General features: G+C 39.1%; 1 protein-coding gene across 2 annotated transcripts in view; it reads left to right on the top strand.

The window, feature by feature from the left end:
• The window catches only part of OXCT1 (3-oxoacid CoA-transferase 1), an 83,896-nt gene that overhangs the window by 54,913 nt on the left and 8,309 nt on the right, over nucleotides 1-20,674 (top strand). Inside the window, exons 14-16 of one of the 2 annotated variants that reach the window (XM_067315660.1) lie at nucleotides 9,023-9,112; nucleotides 16,156-16,236; nucleotides 18,187-18,288. In XM_067315660.1, coding sequence (XP_067171761.1) covers nucleotides 9,023-9,112; nucleotides 16,156-16,236; nucleotides 18,187-18,288 — 273 coding nt within the window. Of the gene's footprint in view, nucleotides 1-5,577; nucleotides 5,639-9,022; nucleotides 9,113-16,155; nucleotides 16,237-18,186; nucleotides 18,289-20,674 lie in introns of those variants that run through there. The other variant, XM_067315661.1, reaches the window with a different exon arrangement.

A 20,674-nucleotide genomic window follows, 5' to 3' on the forward strand; every position in this document is an offset into this window, starting at 1 on the left:
TCTGCTTCTTGCAGAATAGCTTGTTTTTATAGTCACCTAACTGAGAACAGAGGGACTAATGCTGGTTAGATCTTTTCAGACCCCACTGATAAAAGTGCTGGCTTTTTCATGATGCTTTTCTGCTTGCAGTGTCATCTGGTTAATACTGTGAAAAATGGGGTCTGAGAGTTAATGCTTCTCCCTATTGCATCTCTCTGGGATCTTATATGTGTTCTACTATTACTACTCTGTGTCTTTTGACAGAGCTCTGTATTTGAATCTAAGCCAATGATCAGTTATACTGTAAATGTCCAAGTGTGATATGCATGAAAGTAATGCTGGTTAGCTTTGCATTACCCAAGTTCCAAATTTGTACTAAAATCTTTGAGTAGTTTGGTCTCCTGAATCTGATTTGGAACTTCTTTTCTTGACTTGAGTTACAAGAGCTTGTCACTAGAATCCAAAATAATGAAATCAGCCTTTATTGAGGGAAAAAAAACCCACTTTGAATATAAGGGATAAATCAAATTATGCCTTTAACCCCAGGTTTGCTGTTTGAACCAAGGTGAAAGAATGATATTGAAAGTTTTCAAGGAGTTGAACTAAAATTGGAGTTCACCTGATTTATGCATGGCCCTGTATCTCAAAGGTGCGATAAATAAGTCACCCAAATTTTAAATAGCTAACTGTTTAAAAGTTATGCTTATTAAGCTATATTTTTCCAAATGGTAGATATAGATAAATCTAAGTAATCTATACTGTTAGTCCAATAGTACAGATAAAGGTTACTGAGAACCTGAGTGGGATGTTTTTTCCTTTACGTCAGCTTAAGATCTACTTTTCTCTCTTTTATTTTTACTTGAGGAGTAGTTTTGCTTCTGTCAAAGCACTTCCTTACTTTAACCTGTGGTGGCTGTGATGTCTTATACAAACATAAAATTAAGTACTTGTTTATGTAATGGCTAGTAAAAATGATTTTGAATCATTACATTCTTTGTCAAAACTGATTTTTGGAGATAGACTAGAAAACATATTTAGAAGTAAATTATTACAGTATAAACCCAACTAATAATTTACTTTTTTGTGAATAGAATTTAGAAGTATTCTTATAGGCACAATTCAAGATGATTTTAATCCATATATCTTTTTAAATTTCAATTGTCAGATAAATTCTGTTTCATTTGGCTGGGCTGTCTTAGACTGATATTTTCTTTATACTTTTGCAAACTGAAAGTCACAATATTAAAATGTCTGTAAGCTGCACTTTATATTCAAGATTACTTAACTCTGGGATTTTCTTCTTGCCCTAATATTTGGCCTGCAAAAGCTCTGTTAAGTGTTCCTGTACTCAGGAAAGCCTTCCATTTACTCAAGCTCTTTCTGAGAGACCTACTAGAAAGCAGAAGGGGGTGGGTCGAATTCTAGGTCGGAAGAATTGCTTTGTTTGCTTTATTGTTGCTATTGTAAACTGAAAGGGCAAGAGAAGCATCTTCAAAATGCACAAGTGAACAAATGGTAAATACAGGTCCCTGCTCTACAGTATTCCTGGTGATCTAGCAAAAATACACATGTAGTGATATCTCACAAAGCTGAAATGTCTGAAAATAGGCATTCCTGATTCATCAATGGACAGATTTTAATGTCAAAGATCCAAGTAATTTTATATGACCACGTGTGATATTACGTTTCACACAGTTGCATCTGTACTGCGTCCAAAAGCTTTTATTTAACTAGAGCATTCATTCCTGAAAAGTGAACTGAACTAGGAAGGTTCATTGCAATGATTGCAGCCCTTTCTTCACTCTTATCTGCTGATTTCTAATAGAGAGGAAAATCCTGTGAGTAAAGGAAGACGAATATGACAATATTCAAAGTACATGCAGTAAACCAAGCTATTTGTTTGCTTATGCAGGAGAGTCTTCCTAAACACAGGCATTTATTGATAGATTTATTTCATCAAACATTACTTATGGCTTTTTGATTTCATCTCTGTGGTGTTTCTCAAACTGACAGGCAGGCTTTGGGGAAGGAAAAGAGGGGAAGGAGAAGGAGATGGCAAATTTCTGAGGATCCCTTGGGCACGGAGTGCAGTTGGGACAGGGTGGCCAAGGTGGGTGGAATAGAAATGCTGAGGACACCACGGTGGATGAAGCCTGGAGACTGAAGGAAGACAGGCAAGCAGGCAAGAGCAGATGGGTGACCATGTGTTATGGAAAATTAGGCTCGCTGGCCACCATAACAGGGTCTGACCCTAGGTTCCCGCTGAGGCAGAAGTTCGAAGTCAGATCGGAGCGAAATAAAATTTAATGACACATGTGCAGTAATTACAGCTCGAGCTGGGTGCCTCTGAAGAGGGACCCCGAACAAAGAAATCCCTGGGCAATTATACCCTTACAATCTAAATTCCCCACCTCTTAAGCGATAGTTTGGACCAATAGTAATAGTTAGGTCTGGGGTCTTCCCCTTCTTCATTGGGCTCTTTCATTGTCTCTAGGCAGGCTGCTTCTTTTCTTATCTTCAAGATTGCTCCTCCTGCTGTAGGTGTAACTTCTTTATCTCTCCGGCTTGAACTGGCGGCTCTGGGGCCCCCTTTTACTTACCTAGGTAAAAGTTCAACGTATCTAGGTGAAATTTCACAGCTTGAGGCCTAAGGCTTCAGCAAATTTAGCTACTAATGCTAAGCAAGTTATGCTAAGTGATTAATTCTAGGCAGCTTCAGTCTGATATTCTCTAACACATGATTGCTGGGGGCTGCTGGGTTGAGCCACTTCACTAAGAGTGAAGGACACAATATCTGACCTGTTTCTCTCAAGCTACTATCAGAAATTGCTGCCAGCAGGGCAGCTTCACTGCATGCTTACAGAGCAGCAGCACAGATTGTCACAGCAGTCCTGGCTCCTGTGCCAGCGTACTTGCCTCTCAGGATTTTTAAAATTCTGGGATTGACCACTTCTCCCTGCCTGTATTTGCTTCATTTCTAGTTCCTTTCTGCCGGTGATTTTTTGGGACCCTGCTGAAGAAGGGTTTTATGAAACGCCTGTCTCTGCAGCCTCTCTAGTGGCTACATCATACTGGGAAATATTGCTTCCTTTTCTACAGCCTTCCTGATGGAAGATATATGACTCCATTTGCCACTGAGACAGGTAGCAGAGGCTGGGCATAGGTCAAAGCAAGACACCAGAGGCTTTGCCTTATTATTAGTGCTGCTTGTTTTGATTTAATTGTTGCTTTTTGTTTAAAATTTTAGTATAAGGAAATTTCTCTTCCTCCAAAGAGCTCAGAGTAAATACTTATCCATAGTCTAAAGGAGAGAGCAAAAGAGAAGGTTTAGGTACCAAAAAGTGAAGTACTATTGTGTCTTGCATTTCGGTGCCTGACTTCTGAGTGGAATTTGGTACCTATGGTAACTGGATAACTTTATATCTAATGACACATGTCACTTTTCCTAAGCATTGAATTCTGGTCTTTTGATTTGTGCATGGCAAAGTACAATTTCTGAAGTCAGTTACACTGTCTCCACATAAAAAGAAAAAAAAACCCACCTGATATGGCCTATTAATGTGGTTTCTTTGACTAATGATGTTTCTGCATTTCTGAACATCTCCTAGCCATTAAACAACATCTTTTAAGAGCAAGAGAAGGAGAAAAAAAAAGATTAAAAGTGATGGATGAGACCTCCTAAGGGTTCAGTGACACTAATAACATAACTACTGATACTGCTGATACAATGTACCAGCAGAAAAAACATTGAACCAATGATGGAGATGCCCTGCAGCTGGAGGTCGAAGAATCTGAAAGAGTAAAATGTATGAGATTTCTGTGACATAACATTTCACTAGGTAGAGAATTACTACAGGTGAAAGTTATGTGACGAAGCACATCATTAGTGAGAGGGTAAAATACTTCAGGATAAAGGACATGGAAAAGGCCAAGGTACTCAACAACTTCTTTGCCTTAGTTTACTGGTGTGGTCTCTGTGGCTAGTGGCGGAATTTGGGGGGGTATCCACTGTAGAAAAGGATTGATTTAGGGGCTATTTAAGTAAACTGGACATATAGAAGTCCATTAGACTGGACAGGATGTGTCTGAAGGTGCTGGGGAAGTTGTTAGTTGCTGGGACCATCAGGCTCAAAGTGTAGTGACCAACAGTCGACTAACACAGCCACAGGGTTGATACTGGGCTGATACTGTTTAACATCTCCATTCCCTACAAACAATACAAAGCAAATACAATTTTGAGCAAGCAGATTAGCTGTAGCTTGCTGCTGGAGTGTAAGATACATTTTGATAGCTAAGGTAAAGCAGTTAAAGGGCAGATCAAGAGGGTGATGTTATTTGTGGAGGGTGGCTCTGCTGGACATCTGAATGTGGACTGTTCTTTAACCCACCCCCTGCAAACCAAAAACAACAAAATGAAAAAAAATCTTTGGACTTTCAAACCAGCAGCCTTTATTTTTAAATGCTCTGACTTGGAGTAGCCAAATTTAAAGGATTAAAGTGTTAATAATGGAATAAATGGAATAGAAAGAAAAACAATATAAAAATTCTAGAGTTTTATCAAAGGAGATTATCTGAAAAGAAACCATGAGGAAACCCATTCAAATTTAGTAATAAATCTTTTAATTTGCTATCTGTAGGGGTCAGTATAACCTAAGACATTAGGAATGCAGTTCTGTACATTAAATGGTAGGGTTTTTTACAGGTATTCAAAGTACATCTTTTTTGTACAGCTTTGGACTTTTTGAGCATAAGATGAACTGCATGTTCATCAGCTGAGTCATTTGTATGCCTAAAGTGAAAGTAAACTGTGGCAGAGGCCAGCTGAATTGCAGGAGGAATGCAAAAATGTTGCTGATCTATTTTATTTATTTATTTATTTATTTGTAACATCTAATCTAAAAGCAGAGGGCTCCGAAGCAACAGATTTTCTGACTTGACATGTTCATTGTTGATGATGGGAGGAAGCGTACCTGTCCCTGGATTCCTCAGAGCATTGTAACTTCTTCTCTAAGGAGTCCCAATACAGGGTATTTACACCTTTGCTTAAACAGGAGGATTTTTGAACAGGGCTTGTCTTCATTTTGAATCCAAACACGCTGTCTGGCAAGTGGCTTCCTCCAGCATTTCTGTTGCAATGGGTACATTGAACCATCTGCATTTGTTTCTTGCTCCAAAGTTGAACAGCATGAAGTTGCAAGAAATTTTATGAGAAATACATTTCCTTTTTTATAACTATTGTCAGTAAAATAATGAATGAAGCACTGCAAATTAGACATCTAAATTCTGTATAAATAGAAAACATGCAGGTTAATTACATTTGATTACGTTTAACCAGTGTGTGCATCCCTCAGCACTAATGTGAATTTGTCTGTCTAATGCTTAGGGCATGCCTGAGTAGGACTTATAAAGTAGTAGCTTAACAGTGGGGGAGGACAGGACCTGCAGTTACCTAGATTCTGCTTTGAAATTTAGGTTTCAATGGGATATTATTTTAATATGAAATGACATTTTGTGGACACCTGCCTTGGAATGAAGCCTACAGTGATATATCAGCTTACTGTTTCTCTCCCAACAAACATGTGCCTGGCAACCCTACAGAGCCCTTGCAGGACATAATTGCTACCATTGGAAGAGTCCTGGAGCCTCAAAAGAGAAGGGAAGTATATTATGTTAGCTGTACTTTAATCTTCCTTTCACCTTTTTGAGGGCTTTTTCTATCCTATTTTGTTTGTGTGAAAAAAACATGACTTTCTCTTGTTTCTTCTGAAAAATGCCCCATCACCACAATAACCACAACATTTTATTTTATAATACCTAGGCATTATTAGAAATCCCTCTTTTTGCAATTTTCTTTTTTGCAAATAGTTGTAAGAAAGCAGAAGAGCTGAATATCTTAAAAAAAAAAAAAATCCATTGTGTCCATGACCCACACCCTCCCAAGAAAATCTGGACTGAGACTTAGCAAAAACTGCTGACAAAGTGAGATGAGAGACATAGAACTCTTCCCGGGATCCTAAACCCTTTACAGTAACTGTTGGAACAAAAGAGCTACAAGAAAACTGTCAGCTTGTCTCTGTCTTCTCCCTAACCCTTTTTTGTAAGTATACCCAATGTTGGACCTCCCAGAGAGCACAAAGTTAATTTGAAAAACTTTTTTTCTTGCTTCAAACTCCAACTGATAAAGTAGGTTTTCATAATAGAGCACTGTAATTTGCAGCACTGCCACTGAACTAAATCTTTCCTTCTAGTTTCTTAAGCTAGCAGCACTAATGTATTTGGGAGCTTACAAAGCTCAACTAAAAAAAGCATACAAGCATGTAAACCTTGGGCCCCAGACAACGTGCTAAGAAGGAGTAGGAAAATTGCAGGTGTACTTTAGGAAACGCTCATTTGAAATTTTTTTAATGAGTTGTCTAAAACAATTGAGCTCAATGTGGGTTAAACATTACACTTGTGTCTTATCAATTTGCAAAAAGAGAACAATTATACTGTCTGCAGTTTGCCCTGTTCAGTGAAAAACAAACCAAAATAAATGAACACTACTTTTTAAAAGTGAAATGTACAGTTACCGTCCCAACTAGTATTCAGCACTATCAGCCCTACTTAGCTTTTATCAGAGATTTCACATCACAGCTGGCTGTTGCATTTGGTCTCCAGGAAGAGTAAATATTTCTTTCTGTGACCTGCTGCATTTTACAAAGTATTCAAATAAAACAGTCTGGCTTATGTCAGGTGCAATCAAATATACTATTAAAAATTAAAGGAAACAGAAATTGCTCATTGCTCATAAATGCACAGTGTTTATAAGTGGTAGAACTGCTTTGTTCTGCATGTTTATCTTAGGCAAAAAAAACCAAAATGTCTTTTGGGAATATTTTTTTTTAATATTTTTTGTGGAGCATCCTAATTCAAATTTAGAGTTGTGAGATTTCAATAGATGCACTAAGAGCAATATAAGACTCTCATTCTTTGGATATTCCTCAAAATATGAACATGGCTAGCGGGAGTTAAGGCTTAAATTATTTGCTTTGCCAGGAATGAATATGTTTGCCTAAAGAAGAACAGCAGATGGATTGATTTAATTTTCCCAAAGTCCTTCTCAACTTGCATTTTACTGCTTCTGCACACATGTAGGGATGAAATTCCCTATCTCAGTCCTGTATGACATCATCTTCAGCAGCAGATTTACTTTGTCCTTCAACTGTGCTTATTTCTTCAGGAATTTCCCAGTTGCTGTAGCTCTTTACTATTTAACAGAATTAAAAAGCCTGGAAAATGAACTAACAGCATTATTAGGGCAGATATATTGATAGCATAATCCCCCATGCAAACATATTTTGAGCTAATGGGAAGATAATACCTCAGCTTCAGCTACTCTACATTATTTTGCTGGTGAACCTCTGGCAGGCTGATGAGAGGTCACTGCAGTCTCTGTAAGGACTCTGTATTTCAAGATAGGATGGAGAATTATACGAGCAGTGCCAGGAAATTAAGTGCAGAGGTAAATCCTGTCATCCCTTTTAGGTTTGTATTTACAAAGAAATATTTAGTAGTGTGTTAAGACAAAGTCTGAAATGTTTTGGGTGATTAATATTAAATATTAATCTGATCTGAGAAATACCAAGGGAGTTTACAGATATAGAAAGTGGTGATTCATTCTTCGCTCTGCAAACAATAAGAAAATAACATTTTCTGTGTCTGTTCCCTTCATTATGCTAAAGAGATTTCCAATAAGTTGCTGGCTTGACAGCTTAATGAGACAAGTTTCTCCCATATGTTTTGTATCACAGACCATAGGTACTGATACTGAATAACATAGGAATCAAAAGGAAGTATAAGAGAAATGTTTTACATGGGGAAGTTTCCAAGTTATTTAACCATATACTTTTAGGTTTTATATGTAAAACAACCAACCACATATTTCTGTCCATGGTTTATTTTAAATTCCAGAAAACAGCCAGTTCAAAACAGAGAAAATATAAAACACTTGAGACAGACATTAGTTTCTTTTAACCTGTAAAATTCCTTGCCTCATGCTTCCTACTAACCTTCCCTATCATGCTAGTAACTTGAGATTCCCTTCCCAGTAACTCAGGAGTGACATATGAAGTTGTTGCCTAGCTTGGTTTTTGGGGTCTAGTGTTTGCCAGCTGTCCAAAAATGACTGCTGTGCTCATGCTGGTAGAACTTTGTACTTTTAGTCATTTCTCATCCAAGAAGTGTGCTAAGTCTGGACTTCTTACCTTCCAAGATCAGATGCATTTTATTTAAGGTGATAGAAGCAGGCAGGGGTTGAATTTCAATGAATGGTGCAGCATGACAGAAAATAAAAATATAGGTAGCTGAACACCAAGCCACAATACAGCTGCTGTGATAACAGGTGCGATTTTGACACTCTTTTAAAGAAGAATGAGGCACAGAAGCAGAAAACATTACTTGGTTTGAGGGACAAACAGAAATGAATACTGATCCAAATTCATTTATTTACCCATGTTCCAAAATGACATCCAAAGACATCTGGAATGAAATAAGCAGAAAAGTTTGTGCTGATACAGTGATACAAACCATGGTTTTCTAAACTGGCAGGTGGAGAGCTTGAGAGTGCTCAGATGTTCTTGTTGTTACGTTTTCATAAGCAAAGATTTCTTTGGAGGGAAGAATGATATTTCTATCACCATGAGAATGAATGCTTTGCTTTTATAATGTCAGAACCATTGGAACTAAATTCATCTCTCCTCTGTGTCAGGGCTTCCATTAAGTCAATGGTACTACTTAGATTTAAGTTACACCCTGGGACACCAAGCATAACAATTGGCCCCATGTGCTACTCATTATTCTTCTACTATTTGCATTACAGAGAGCTTAGAATGAGACAACTGTTTTCTCTCTAGTGAAGCTCTGTTTTGGTCTGAATACAGTGGTGAATATGTGGGCTTTCTATACAGAAAGAAGGTGAATATATTGTCCTGTCAATGCAGCCAATATATCTATCTATCTTGTGTATTGTAAAAATGTTAAACTACTTTAAAAAAATTCATTTCAGGGTAAGATGGTGAAAGGCATGGGGGGTGCCATGGACCTGGTATCCAGTGCACAGACAAAAGTGGTTGTCACCATGGAGCATTCAGCCAAGGTAAGGCTCTGCTGCTTCTTTCTAAACAAATATTTTGTGCTGTACCAAAAAAGATCTCTTACATTGATTGTCCCTCTTTGTGAGGATTTGACAGTTTTGCTGTTAGCTATTATGGAGATACAGCAGGGAGTTAGCATGGTTCCTTGCCTCTTGTAAGTGGACCATTCACCCTGGAAAAATGAAATATGAATTTGTTATTTAATAGCCGCACACATTTTTTAGTTACTTCATGTAAATTCAATGAGAGTGGCAATCGCCAGAGCTGCAGTAAATGCTGCCTAGGTTTTTTACTCTTTACCTCAGGACAATTGGAAAAATGAAGTTTCCCGTGGCTTAATACTTGCTATGATGAAAAGATATTTACCTTTGAAGTTGCCAATCAAATTGGTACTGACAGCTTGATAAAATGGATCTTTTTGGCATGATATGATACAGGCTGCCTTACATATTATATTATTATGTGATAGAAGTTAGTCTGGAGAATTCTTTGCAGGGGAGGTTTGCAGAGATAAACAGCCTCCCCCAGAAAGTCATAGGAACCTTGTCATTTGAAACTTCTAAAACTGGGCTGTCTAGAATATGAGAAAAATGGACTGAAGGACAAAATCTCTATTCTGAGAAAACTGGAATAGATCTTTAAAAATTAACCTTTTGTTTCATTTGTGTGTTTCTGTTATTCCAAATCTGTTGCATGTCTGCAATAAGAATTAGTTATGTATGTGTGAGATTTATATCCCTGCCGGAAGATATTAGGGCAAGCATAAGGAGTTTTCATGGTAGTAAATATGAAAGTTAAATATATTAACAGGTGTGTTTTTTTTAAATCTGATTTATGGAATGAATTTTCACTTTCAAAAAAATTACTATTAAAAATACAGTATTTGCACAATTTATACTGAACTGTGATCTCAAGGGGCACATTTTCAGTAACAGGACTGAGACTGGCCCAACAGTGTGTGCGAAAAGGAAATTCATCTATGTGTCTTGCTCCTCTACCCCAGCCCCCACCCAAACTGAATGTGCAATTATCTATTTGCTCAGACACATACTGCAGGTATTACTGTCATCTGAATGAATTTTTGTTTCTAACTTCCAGATACTGTGAAATTCAGTTAGGGCTCTGAGTCCACACACAGTGCAATTATCCATGCCATTTTGTCTCTTTAAAATGCTATTACCAAAGTCTTTTTTCAGTAAAGTGCTTGGAAGTTGTTTGCTTGCTGTTTTTAGTCAGTAGGAGTACTGAAACCTGAGAAGGATGGAAACACAGGTAGGTTCACTATTATAAACAGTCCAGGCATAGACTTACTTATTTTCATGTATATATACATAATTTGGGTCATTAGGTACAAGGAATGCCTGGTGTGCACTTCTTGAAAGTCTGTTATAGGCTTTCATCAAGTATTTCTTCTGCTTCTGCTGTTTGTTAGAAAGCACTGCAAAATAAACAGTGTAATTTTTCATTATATAGTTGTTTTAAAATGGAGGCTACTGGTATTCTTGGAGCTCTTTCCTCTTAGGTAGCTTCTTTTTGGGGTCTTCATACTTCTTTCAGAAGTGAAGAGGCTGAAATATGTAAATCTTTTGTTCAGAAATCAAAAGCTGCTGTTATGGTTTTCAGATGCTCCTTTTTCTTTTTCTTCTTCTTTTTTTTTCTTTTTGCATACATAAACAAATTTATAGCATCTGTGACACCAGTTCTGAAAGTCCGAAGCCTTTTATCGGGGTGATTACTTCTTACAGAGCTGATTTTATATTCAGGTCCCTTTATTTCTTTACTCCAAAGATTTTTCTCACAAACTGTTATTTCATCCATATCTAAGAAGCACTTCATACATCTCAGGAGCACTCTTTCATTCCTGCTCAGAGCACAGTGTGCTACTGAGTGAAAGAAATGTATGTATGTACTGTGAGAACATGCTGGTTTATTTAGAAGTGTACTGGTAAGGAGCTGAGGGTACAGTGGCTATACTTCCTGTGTGTTTTTGTTGTCTTGTTTTCCCCCCCAAATATCTATTATTAGATGCTAAAGCCACCTGTAAATCAACAGGAGTCAAGAGCTGGTGGCCTGAAATACAGTGGAAGGCTATGGGATATACACAATACCTTCAATGAACTTGTTCCAGAGTTGTTGCAGTAGATAGTTCTTGTAATCAGTTTTGTCTGATTTGTGATCTTATAAAGGACCTTTTAATCCCTTTCAAGTTTCTTTTTATTAATAGCGATGGCTTGTTAAACCTTAAAATACAGTTTCTTAGAATTTAAAAATGCATTCTCTGTTCAGTTTACAAGTTGTAGTTTTTAAATGTAACAAGATGTTGAATCTTTGCAGTGAACTCATGCTTAAATTATGAAGGTGAACCTAGTATCTCTCAACACTCAAAGAAATACTTGAAGGATTTTCCTCTTTTTAAACTCTGGTATACAGTATATTACAAACATTGTCTCAGTAACAATGTTTATATTTAATTGAAAACCAAAAGGTACAGAAAAAAGATGATGACATGAAATGACTTTTTTAGAAGACTCTTCAGCTTAAGAAAGAGATCATTAAGGGAGGGTAACATAGAAGTATATAAAACAGTGGCATGGAGAAGATGGATGCAGAATGTTTGGTCACTGTCTTGTAAAAGAACTGCTGGGAGCCAAGGGAAATTAGCAAGCAGCAGCTTTAAAACAACAGAAAATATTTTTTCACAGACAACTAATGAAGTTGTGGATCATTGGCAGGATCTTGTAGGAGCTTAAAGTATTAGGTTTATCTGGAGGTGATTAAACTGATTTATGAGGCTAGGTTCATCAGTGACAAATAAATAGGATTGTCCAGAAGCAACCTCTGTCTCAGGAAATCCATAAATCACAGGAAGTCAGGAACCAGGACACACCTGTGGAAGGGTGACTCTGTTTTCACAGAATCACAGAATCGCTGAGGTTGGAAGGGACCTCTGGAGATCGTCTAGTCCAACCCCCCTGCTCAAGCAGGGTCACCTAGAGCACATTGCACAGGATTGCATCCAGGTGGGTTTTGAATATCTCCAGAGAAGGAGACTCCACAACCTCTCTGGGCAACCTGTTCCAGTGCTCTGTCACCCTCACGGTGAAGAAGTTTTTCCTCATGTTCAGATGGAACTGCCTGTGTTTCAGTTTGTGCCCGTTGCCTCGTGTCCCGTCGCTGGGCACCACTGAAAAGAGTCTGGTCCCATCCTCTCAACACCCTCCCTTCAGATACTTGTACACGTTGATAAGATCTCCTCTCAGCCTTCTCTTCTCCAAGCTAAACAGGCCAAGCTCTCTCAGCCTTTCCTCATAAGAGAGATGCTCCAGTCCCCTAATCATCTTTGCAGCCCTTCGCTGGACTTGCTCCAGTAGTGCCACATCCCTCTTGTACTGGGGAGCCCAGAACTGGACGCAGTACTCCAGATGTGGCCTCACCAGGGCTGAGTAGAGGGGGAGGATCACCTCCCTCGACCTGCTGGCAGCACTCTTCCTAATGCACCCCAGCATATCGTTGGCCTTCTTGGCCACCAGGGCACATTGCTGCCTCATGGTCAACTTGGTGTCCACCAGCACTCCCAGGTCCTTCTCGGCAGAGCTGCTTTCCAGCAGGTCAGCCCCCAACCTGTACTGGTGCATGGGGTCATTCCTCCCCAGGTGCAGGACCCTGCACTTGCCTTTGTTGAACTTCATGAGGTTCCTCTCCGCCCAGCTCTCCAGCCTGTCCAGGTCTCTCTGAATGGCAGCGCAGCCCTCTGGCGTATCCGCCACTCCTCCCAGTTTTGTATTGTCAGCAAACTTGATGAGGGTGCACTCTGTCCCTTCCTCCAGGTCATTGATGAAGAAGTTGAACAAGACTGGACCCAGTACTGACCCCTGCGGGACACTGCTGGCTACAGGCCTCCAACTAGACTCTGCGCCGCTGATCACAACCCTCTGAGCTCTGCCATTCAGCCAGTTCTCAATCCACCTCACTGTCCACTCATCTAACCCACACTTCCTGAGCTTGTCTATGAGGATGCTATGGGAGACAGTGTCAAAAGCCTTGCTGAAGTCTAGGTAGACAACATCCACTGCTCTCCCCTCATCTACCCAGCCAGTCATTCCATCATAGAAGGCTATCAGATTGGTTAAGCATGATTTCCCCTTGGTGAAGCCATGCTGACTACTCCTGATCACTTTCTTGTCCTCCACATGCTTGGAGATGACCTCCAGGATGAGCTGCTCCATCACCTTTCCAGGGATGGAGGTGAGGCTGACTGGCCTGTAGTTCCCTGGGTCCTCCTTCTGGCCCTTTTTGAAGACTGGAGTGGCACTGGCTTTCTTGCAGTCTTCAGGCACCTCTCCTGTTCTCCATGACCTTTCAAAGATGGTGGAGAGTGGCTTAGCAATGATATCCACCAGCTCCCTCAGCACTCGTGGGTGCATCCCATCAGGGCCCATGGATTTGTGGGTGTCAAGTTTGCTTAAACGATCTCTAACCCGATCCTCCTCGACCAAGGGAAAGTCTTCCTTTCTCCAGACTTTCTCTCTTGCCTCCAGGATCTGGGGTTCCTGAGGGCTGGCCTGAGCAGTAAAGACTGAAGCAAAGAAGGCATTCAGTAACTCTGCCTTCTCTGCATCCTTCGTCACCAGGGCACCCACCCCATTCAGCAAAGGGCCCACATTTTCCCTAGTCTTCCTTTTGCTACTGATGTATTTGAAGAAGCCCTTCTTGCTGTCCTTGACATGCCTTGCCAGATTTAATTCCAAACGGGCCTTAGCCTTCCTCGTCACATCCCTGCATACTCTGACAACGTTCCTATATTCTTCCCAAGTGGCCTGTCCCCCTTTCCACTTTCTGTAGACTTCCTTCTTCTGGTTGAGTTTTGCCAGGAGCTCCTTGCTCATCCATGCAGGTCTCCTACCTCCTTTGCTTGACTTCCTACTCATAGGGATGCACCACTCTTGAGCCTGGAGGAGGTGATGTTTAAATATTAACCAGCTCTCTTGAACGCCCCTTCCTTCTAGGGCCCTAACCCATGGGATTCCTCCAAGTAGGTCCCTGAAGAGGACCTGAAGAGTTTTTGCCCCATTGTTTTAGGCCACTGTGAGAAACATAGCAAATGGACCTTGTGTCTAACTCATTATGGTAGTTATTTGATGTGTTTTTTACTAAATTAACTTTTTTCTTTATTACTGTGAAGAACAATAGCAAAGGAGAGTAGTAGTGTTTTTTCATGTACTAAACAGATGCTGTACCTAAATTGCTAAATATTGCTTTAGACTTCTCTTATAAATAAGAGAAATAAAAATCAAGCTCTTACCCCATATCATCATTAGCCTTCTTTGCAAGAAGTAACAAAGTACTGGCTGGTAAAATGGTTCCATATTGTGAAATATGGAAACTAGTTTTAAACATGTGATTTGGATCTGACTGAAGCATGGAATATTGAATTGAAATGCTCTTTTCCATTATTGTGAATAGTTTCGATTTTGATGCATTGTGGAAGATTAAGGACATTTTTATTGTTCAGCAAAAGAATTTTTAAATTTAAAATAGAGGGAAATACCTTAAGGTACAACAATCTTTCCTGAATTTGTCTGAACAAATCCTGTGTAAACGTAGACTGTAAACACGCATGCAGTTCCATTTGGATTCCCATTCTGATAGTGCCCTGAAAGCACAGATTCTAATGAGTCAGATGAGTTCTAAAAGTCACCTTTAATGCTAAGTGGTAATATAATAATCTTCAGATCAACTGTTAAGAAGCTGCAATGTGTCAGTGCGCAGGGTCACAGGAACCATTCAAGCTGTCACCTCCTCAAGTCCATGCATTTCAATCTCAGTTGGATACCAGGAAGGGATATTGCATATCATATGCCTTAGATGTGCACCTGATATGTTATTGAAGATATTAAAAATAGCACAGATTAATCTTCTCTCTTAGGAAAAGAGTGCAAGAAGGTCCTTGAGATGGACACAATATAAGTTGATCGATTGAAAGTAATGCTCTGTCTCAAGTCCGTATTTTCATCAAGAGTGAGTCAGTTTCCGTTTCATCAGAGTAGTTGCCTTGATATGAAATGTGGATCTTGCCAGCATAATTAGAATGAAGAAATAGTTCTTCACAGAAGATAAATTCAAAATCACACAGATTGCTCATTTTGTCATCACTCAGGAATCAAATTGGCTGAGGTTTGGTTGCCCAGTTTATATTAAGCCTTAAGGCAAACTGATGATTGTAAATTAAAAAAATTAAATTAAAAGAATTTGCATTCAGATGATTAAATTAGATATACTACACTCTGAGATCTTTGAAATGCATAACAGAAAATTAATAATTAGAGAAAAAATAAAAGCATGTGATAATGGGAGAGATGTGCACTTAATGCTACCTCTCTAAAACGCCTACAAATAGTGACTAAAAGTGCAGTGATCCATCCGTTTCATATCCATTCAGAGCTCTTTCAACCTACATTCATTTGGCAGGATCTAAAGCCATTTGTGAACTCCTATTAGAAAAAAAGAAAGAATAAGGAGGGGAAAAAAAAAAAAAACCCTCCCCACCCAAGCCCTAAATATCCAGCTTCCCATCAAAACTACATCTTTTCATTAGGTAATTTCTCACAAGATTTAGTGTAGCTGGCATTTGGTGTCCCAGAAAGAAAGTGCCTGAAAGTAAATTATTTTTTTGCCTTTCTCTAATTTGTCCTTGACATGTCATCAGTGAGGTTCCATCTATCTCTCTTCCTCACATTCCAGTAGGAAAGAAAAAAAATTAAGCAGAAGTATGCTTAACTTCTAAACTCAGGAACCCACTCAGTGGTACCGTGAGATTCTTATTAGTCATCACTCTTTATGTGGGATTTAAGTAAGAACTGTCCCAAATTGTTTGAGATGTAATCTGCCATGAAGGAGAATTCTAACAGTGTTCTGAGTACTGTGAAGTTTCAATAACGCTGAGTGTCTTCAGCTGTCATTTTCCTTTTTCATGTTCATATTTGAATGCTGAGTAAGTGGCATTATTTTTGAAAATTAATGTTTGTCTATATCTTGTTAAACACAGGGCAATGTCCATAAAATCCTGGAAAAATGCAATTTACCACTCACTGGGAAACAATGTGTAAACCGCATCATTACAGAGAAGGTAAGTACATGAATCCTTGTCAATCCTTTCATCCTCTATCCCTAAGAAATGCCACTTAGTAGAAGTAGTAAAGCTTAGTAAAAGCGAGGATTGTATTCTGTATCTGTTACCAACAAAGGGCAAAGATTCCCTTGGAGTTCATTTCTCCAGGCCCAGGGGCTCGTTTTTTTTTATTTGAAAGCTTTTACCAGTGACATCTAACATACTGGACCATATTCTTAAATACCTTCAGAACAGAGATGCCATGCATGAGCAGTATTTATGCAAAGTATGTTTCTACTTATTATTCCCAATGCATATCTGAAAATTTTCCTTGAGAGATGTAAATTCTCAAATACCGTTTTAAGTGAGCTATATCACAGCCCACTTTTTCCAGCAGAAGAAAAACTGTAGCACATATACATCAGACAGCTGGCATCTTCCTTGCTGTACACTTCAGACTCTTTTAGAGAAGCTGTAACAGTACCTGTAATTATACCAGGACTTTAATTCTTTTGTCCTTACTTGAAGGCCATTTGTGAAGCAATTTACTCTCCAGTTTAAGTCCACGAGAGTGTGTGCTGCTGCTCAAAGTCGGCTAGTGGATATTTTCAGTAGAGGATAAGTGACTTAGGTTTCTGCTGTAGTCATACTTCTTTCATTGTCAGTGTTTACATATTTAAGGGCTAAGAATAGTCCCTCTGTGATCCCTCTGTCATACTAAGTAGAATGCTTCAAAGGTGCTTTCTCCCTGTGGTCTGTTACTACTGTTATTTAAAGCCTTCCTCCACGTAGTAGGGGGAAATAAATGAAAATGTGGAAGTTTATTTACAGTCTTCTACTATCTGGCCAAATACAAAGTGCAAAAAAATGCGACTGAACAAGAACTGATAGAAAATAAACACCTGGAGAAATTTCTTTAAGAGTCACCACTAGTTAGATCTGGTTGTTTTATAAGGCAATGACATAAACATATAACAGCACTTTAGAATATATTTTAAACTCTGTTTCCCCACTAGCTTCCTAGGGTGGATGTTCCTTACTCCCAACTTCTCTCTTAAGATTTAGGTTGGCTATCACTTTCTAGTCCTGTAAATCAGTCTCATGTACCCAAAGGAGCAGAGTTGAGCTTCAGTACACTTCTGTGATGAGTTTAAAACTTCATTTTCCTTCCAAGTTCAATCTTCACTGGACTTTTTCTACTGACTTTCTTTATGGCTAGACCTTATGGTTTCCCTGGCAACTAGTTTGCGACCTGTACATCTCCCTCTGGCAGGCACCACTAAAGTGCACATCATTTTACAGGTGTTTTTATTTGATGTGCTTGAGCGCCTTGGAAGTGGAAAGCATGTCTTGTGAAGACATCAGAAAGAGCAGCCTTTGCCCTTTTAGCCACTTCCTCCCAGGCTTTCTATTACAAATAAAACAAAAAGCCTTCTCTTCCATTGCTAGCTTCTGAAAACTAAAACTACTGAAATCTGTAATGAAACGGGGTGTGCAACAGATGTTGGAGAAGATCATCTTCTGCTGATGATTCAGAGGCCAGCCACTCTGTACCTCTCTTCTGGCCTAAAACCACAGACAATGCCTCCCTCATTCTTCTGCCCTGTTATCTGTCATGATCTCTTGGTGGGCATTGCCTTGTAGCAAAGGATGTCTCTATCCTTTCCTTTGCCCCTCCCAGTTCTCACCAGATTGGGGCAGAAGGCACAGTCCTCGTTTTATGCGAAGAAAAGCAGGCACGTGGTTTTCCCTCAGAATTAACGTCTCATAATTTATATTCCTTCAAGTACAGATGAAAGCTGCAGAAACCTTTATTGGTCAGTCAGAAATGTGTAAGGTGATACTGATTGATAATGGCATAATTTGGTATTTAGGAAACTGTACATATTTCAATGCATTTTGTGCAATATAACTATTTCCTTGCTATCTGTTTTAATGTTAAAAAAGTACTTGTATGCTATTTGACAGGCTGTGTTTGATGTGGACAAGAAAAAGGGGCTGACCCTTGTGGAAATCTGGGAAGGACTGTCAGTGGATGATATCAAGAAAAGCACTGGCTGTGACTTCACAGTAAGTCATTCTACAACCAAATATAGTTATTCCTTTGTCAGAACAAATATTCTTCACAGATACTTATCACATGATGACTTCTAGGTCCAGTAAGTTTCCCCTTTACAGGTGGAAAGCTACTGGGTAGATTGCCTGTGGGATTTACAATGAAACTAGGAAGAGACCTTACGGGACATCTTAGGGCTAATCGAATATGATTATATTAGGTACTGGAATTAGAATACACCTGGGAAAGACAGAAGAGAAAGAGAAATTGTCAACAGTAGAAAGGATAATGTGGAAAGGGAACTTTTTGTAATGCTCTGAAGAGGGCAGCTGATTCATATCTGAGGTGGATGAATATTTGTTCTTCCTCTGGATAAGTCAGTTTACCTAACCCTCCATTGCTAAGTTTTCATAATAGCTGTAGATGGGGTTGTGAGTCTTCTCAACAGGGCTGACTACGTGTCCACTCTGTGCCACTGACGCTATTCATTTACATGCTTCTACTGCTGGTATTTTTGCTCTTTCTTTCCTATTGTCTTATATGAATTAAACTTATGTTCTGCATTAATCCATACAGTCACTGCCTTTTCACCTTCACATTCCTTCTTAAGAGGCTCACTTAATGCCAACACAAAACTGGCTGATTAATGGAAAGCTGTAATACATTGGAGCATAACTGAGGAGACATTTAACAAAACTGATTCCATATGTGTGGCTGATAACAAATACAGTTTCTTCAAGTCCTTCTCCCACATGCAAGTTATTATGTTTTTTCTCTTGTGTTGTAGTCTTGTGGGGTAGGTCAGCCCTCTTTAGGTGAGGACAGTGACTATGACAGTGTACAGTTTGTGCTGACAGATAGCTGGGGAGCGTTTGGTAATGGAGTGCAATACTCTGGATATCTTCCTCTTTGCAGAGTTGCATGGCAGGACTAGGGCACATACATAATTGTATGACTGCAGAGCAGTTATTATGTCAAGATTTTGTTATTAAGGCTTTGAATACTACTGGCAGTAAGTAAAAAACTCTGAACAATGTGCTTTGAAAGCCTGGGGAATTTCATTCATTCCCTGTGTCTATAAAAGTAATTTTTGATAACCAAATATGATAGTGTATGTTTTTCTTATGGAGTTTAAAATATTTTAAATAAAGAGCAGTTTACTACATATTCATTCATTTATATGAATATATTCATTTATCTGAGAAAAATTCTTCTCTTATAGATAAGTGGCCTGCAACTGCATAGTGCAGGAAATTTGCTACAAAACCACTTTGCTCCATTATTCATTTTCCATGTAACATTTTGTGGAAGTCATTATTATTTTTTAATTTACAGTGGAAGCAAGCTTCCATATTCAGCAATTCTATGCGCAAAAGAAATTACTTATTCAACTTCTCCCAGTGATCTAGGGAAAAGTGATCAATTTTTTAAAACTTTGATAATGTCAGAGCTCATCTCTCTTTGGCTGATCAGCCTCTCAAACAGCTAACCCAATCCTAAAACATAAAAACTGACCTTGTAGATTTATATTTGCTGCAGTCAATCACTATTTTATTCTTGCATATATAATTTTGGGATTAAATTCATGAGGAATTTGAATGTGCCATGTTTAGTAAGCATTTTTATAGACTGAAGCTACAGGAAAGGACTTTATTGTCAGAAGACACCAGTGCTTAGATGCATTACCTGTTGGTTTGGAAGGAGTTGGTTTCTTTTGGTCAGGTGAACAATATATTGTTTTTAACTGGCTGTGTATTACCCAAAGTGAAGTCCAGCAGCCTAGGCTTGCCTTGAGGCAGTAAAAGCAGAACCATCCAAGGGATTCAGAGAAAGAGGTGACAGGCTCAAATGATAGGCTATGAGATTAAGCTTTGCAGCAGTACTTGGAATGGGTAAGATAGGGCAAGACTGTAGCTATCAGGACCAAAGAAAAGTTTTTCACCACCCTTTGGCACTTACTGCTTTCCTGTAAATGTTGTATAGGAATAGCACGATTTTGAATCTTTAGGTTTGCCTGTAGTTAGCAATTGATGAGAGAGAGCGCAGCATCATTGAGATCCCTTGAATCTGTCTCACTGGGATCGGGAAGGGACTTTTCAAAAGCACCCGTTCCTGATTCTCGAGAAAGCAAACTCTGGTGCAGTCTGTTTGTACAACTCCCTGGTCATGCATGAGATCCTGAGTTGCACTAAAGGAATTGTGGGCATGAAAAATGTAGATGCTGCTTGGTTTATGCACTTTCATATACTTGAAAGCTTGCAGCTTGCATAGATGCTTGCAAAGCACACTTTGCTGACCTCCGCCAGGGTATGTGCTTGGGTCAGCGTTACCTGCTGACTGGTAGTTCCAAAAGCACCAGAAATCTTTATAGCTCTGCAAGTGGAAGGGGTGAACTATAAT

The sequence above is a fragment of the Apteryx mantelli genome, chromosome Z (assembly GCF_036417845.1).
Source record: "Apteryx mantelli isolate bAptMan1 chromosome Z, bAptMan1.hap1, whole genome shotgun sequence".
Lineage (NCBI taxonomy): Eukaryota > Metazoa > Chordata > Aves > Apterygiformes > Apterygidae > Apteryx > Apteryx mantelli.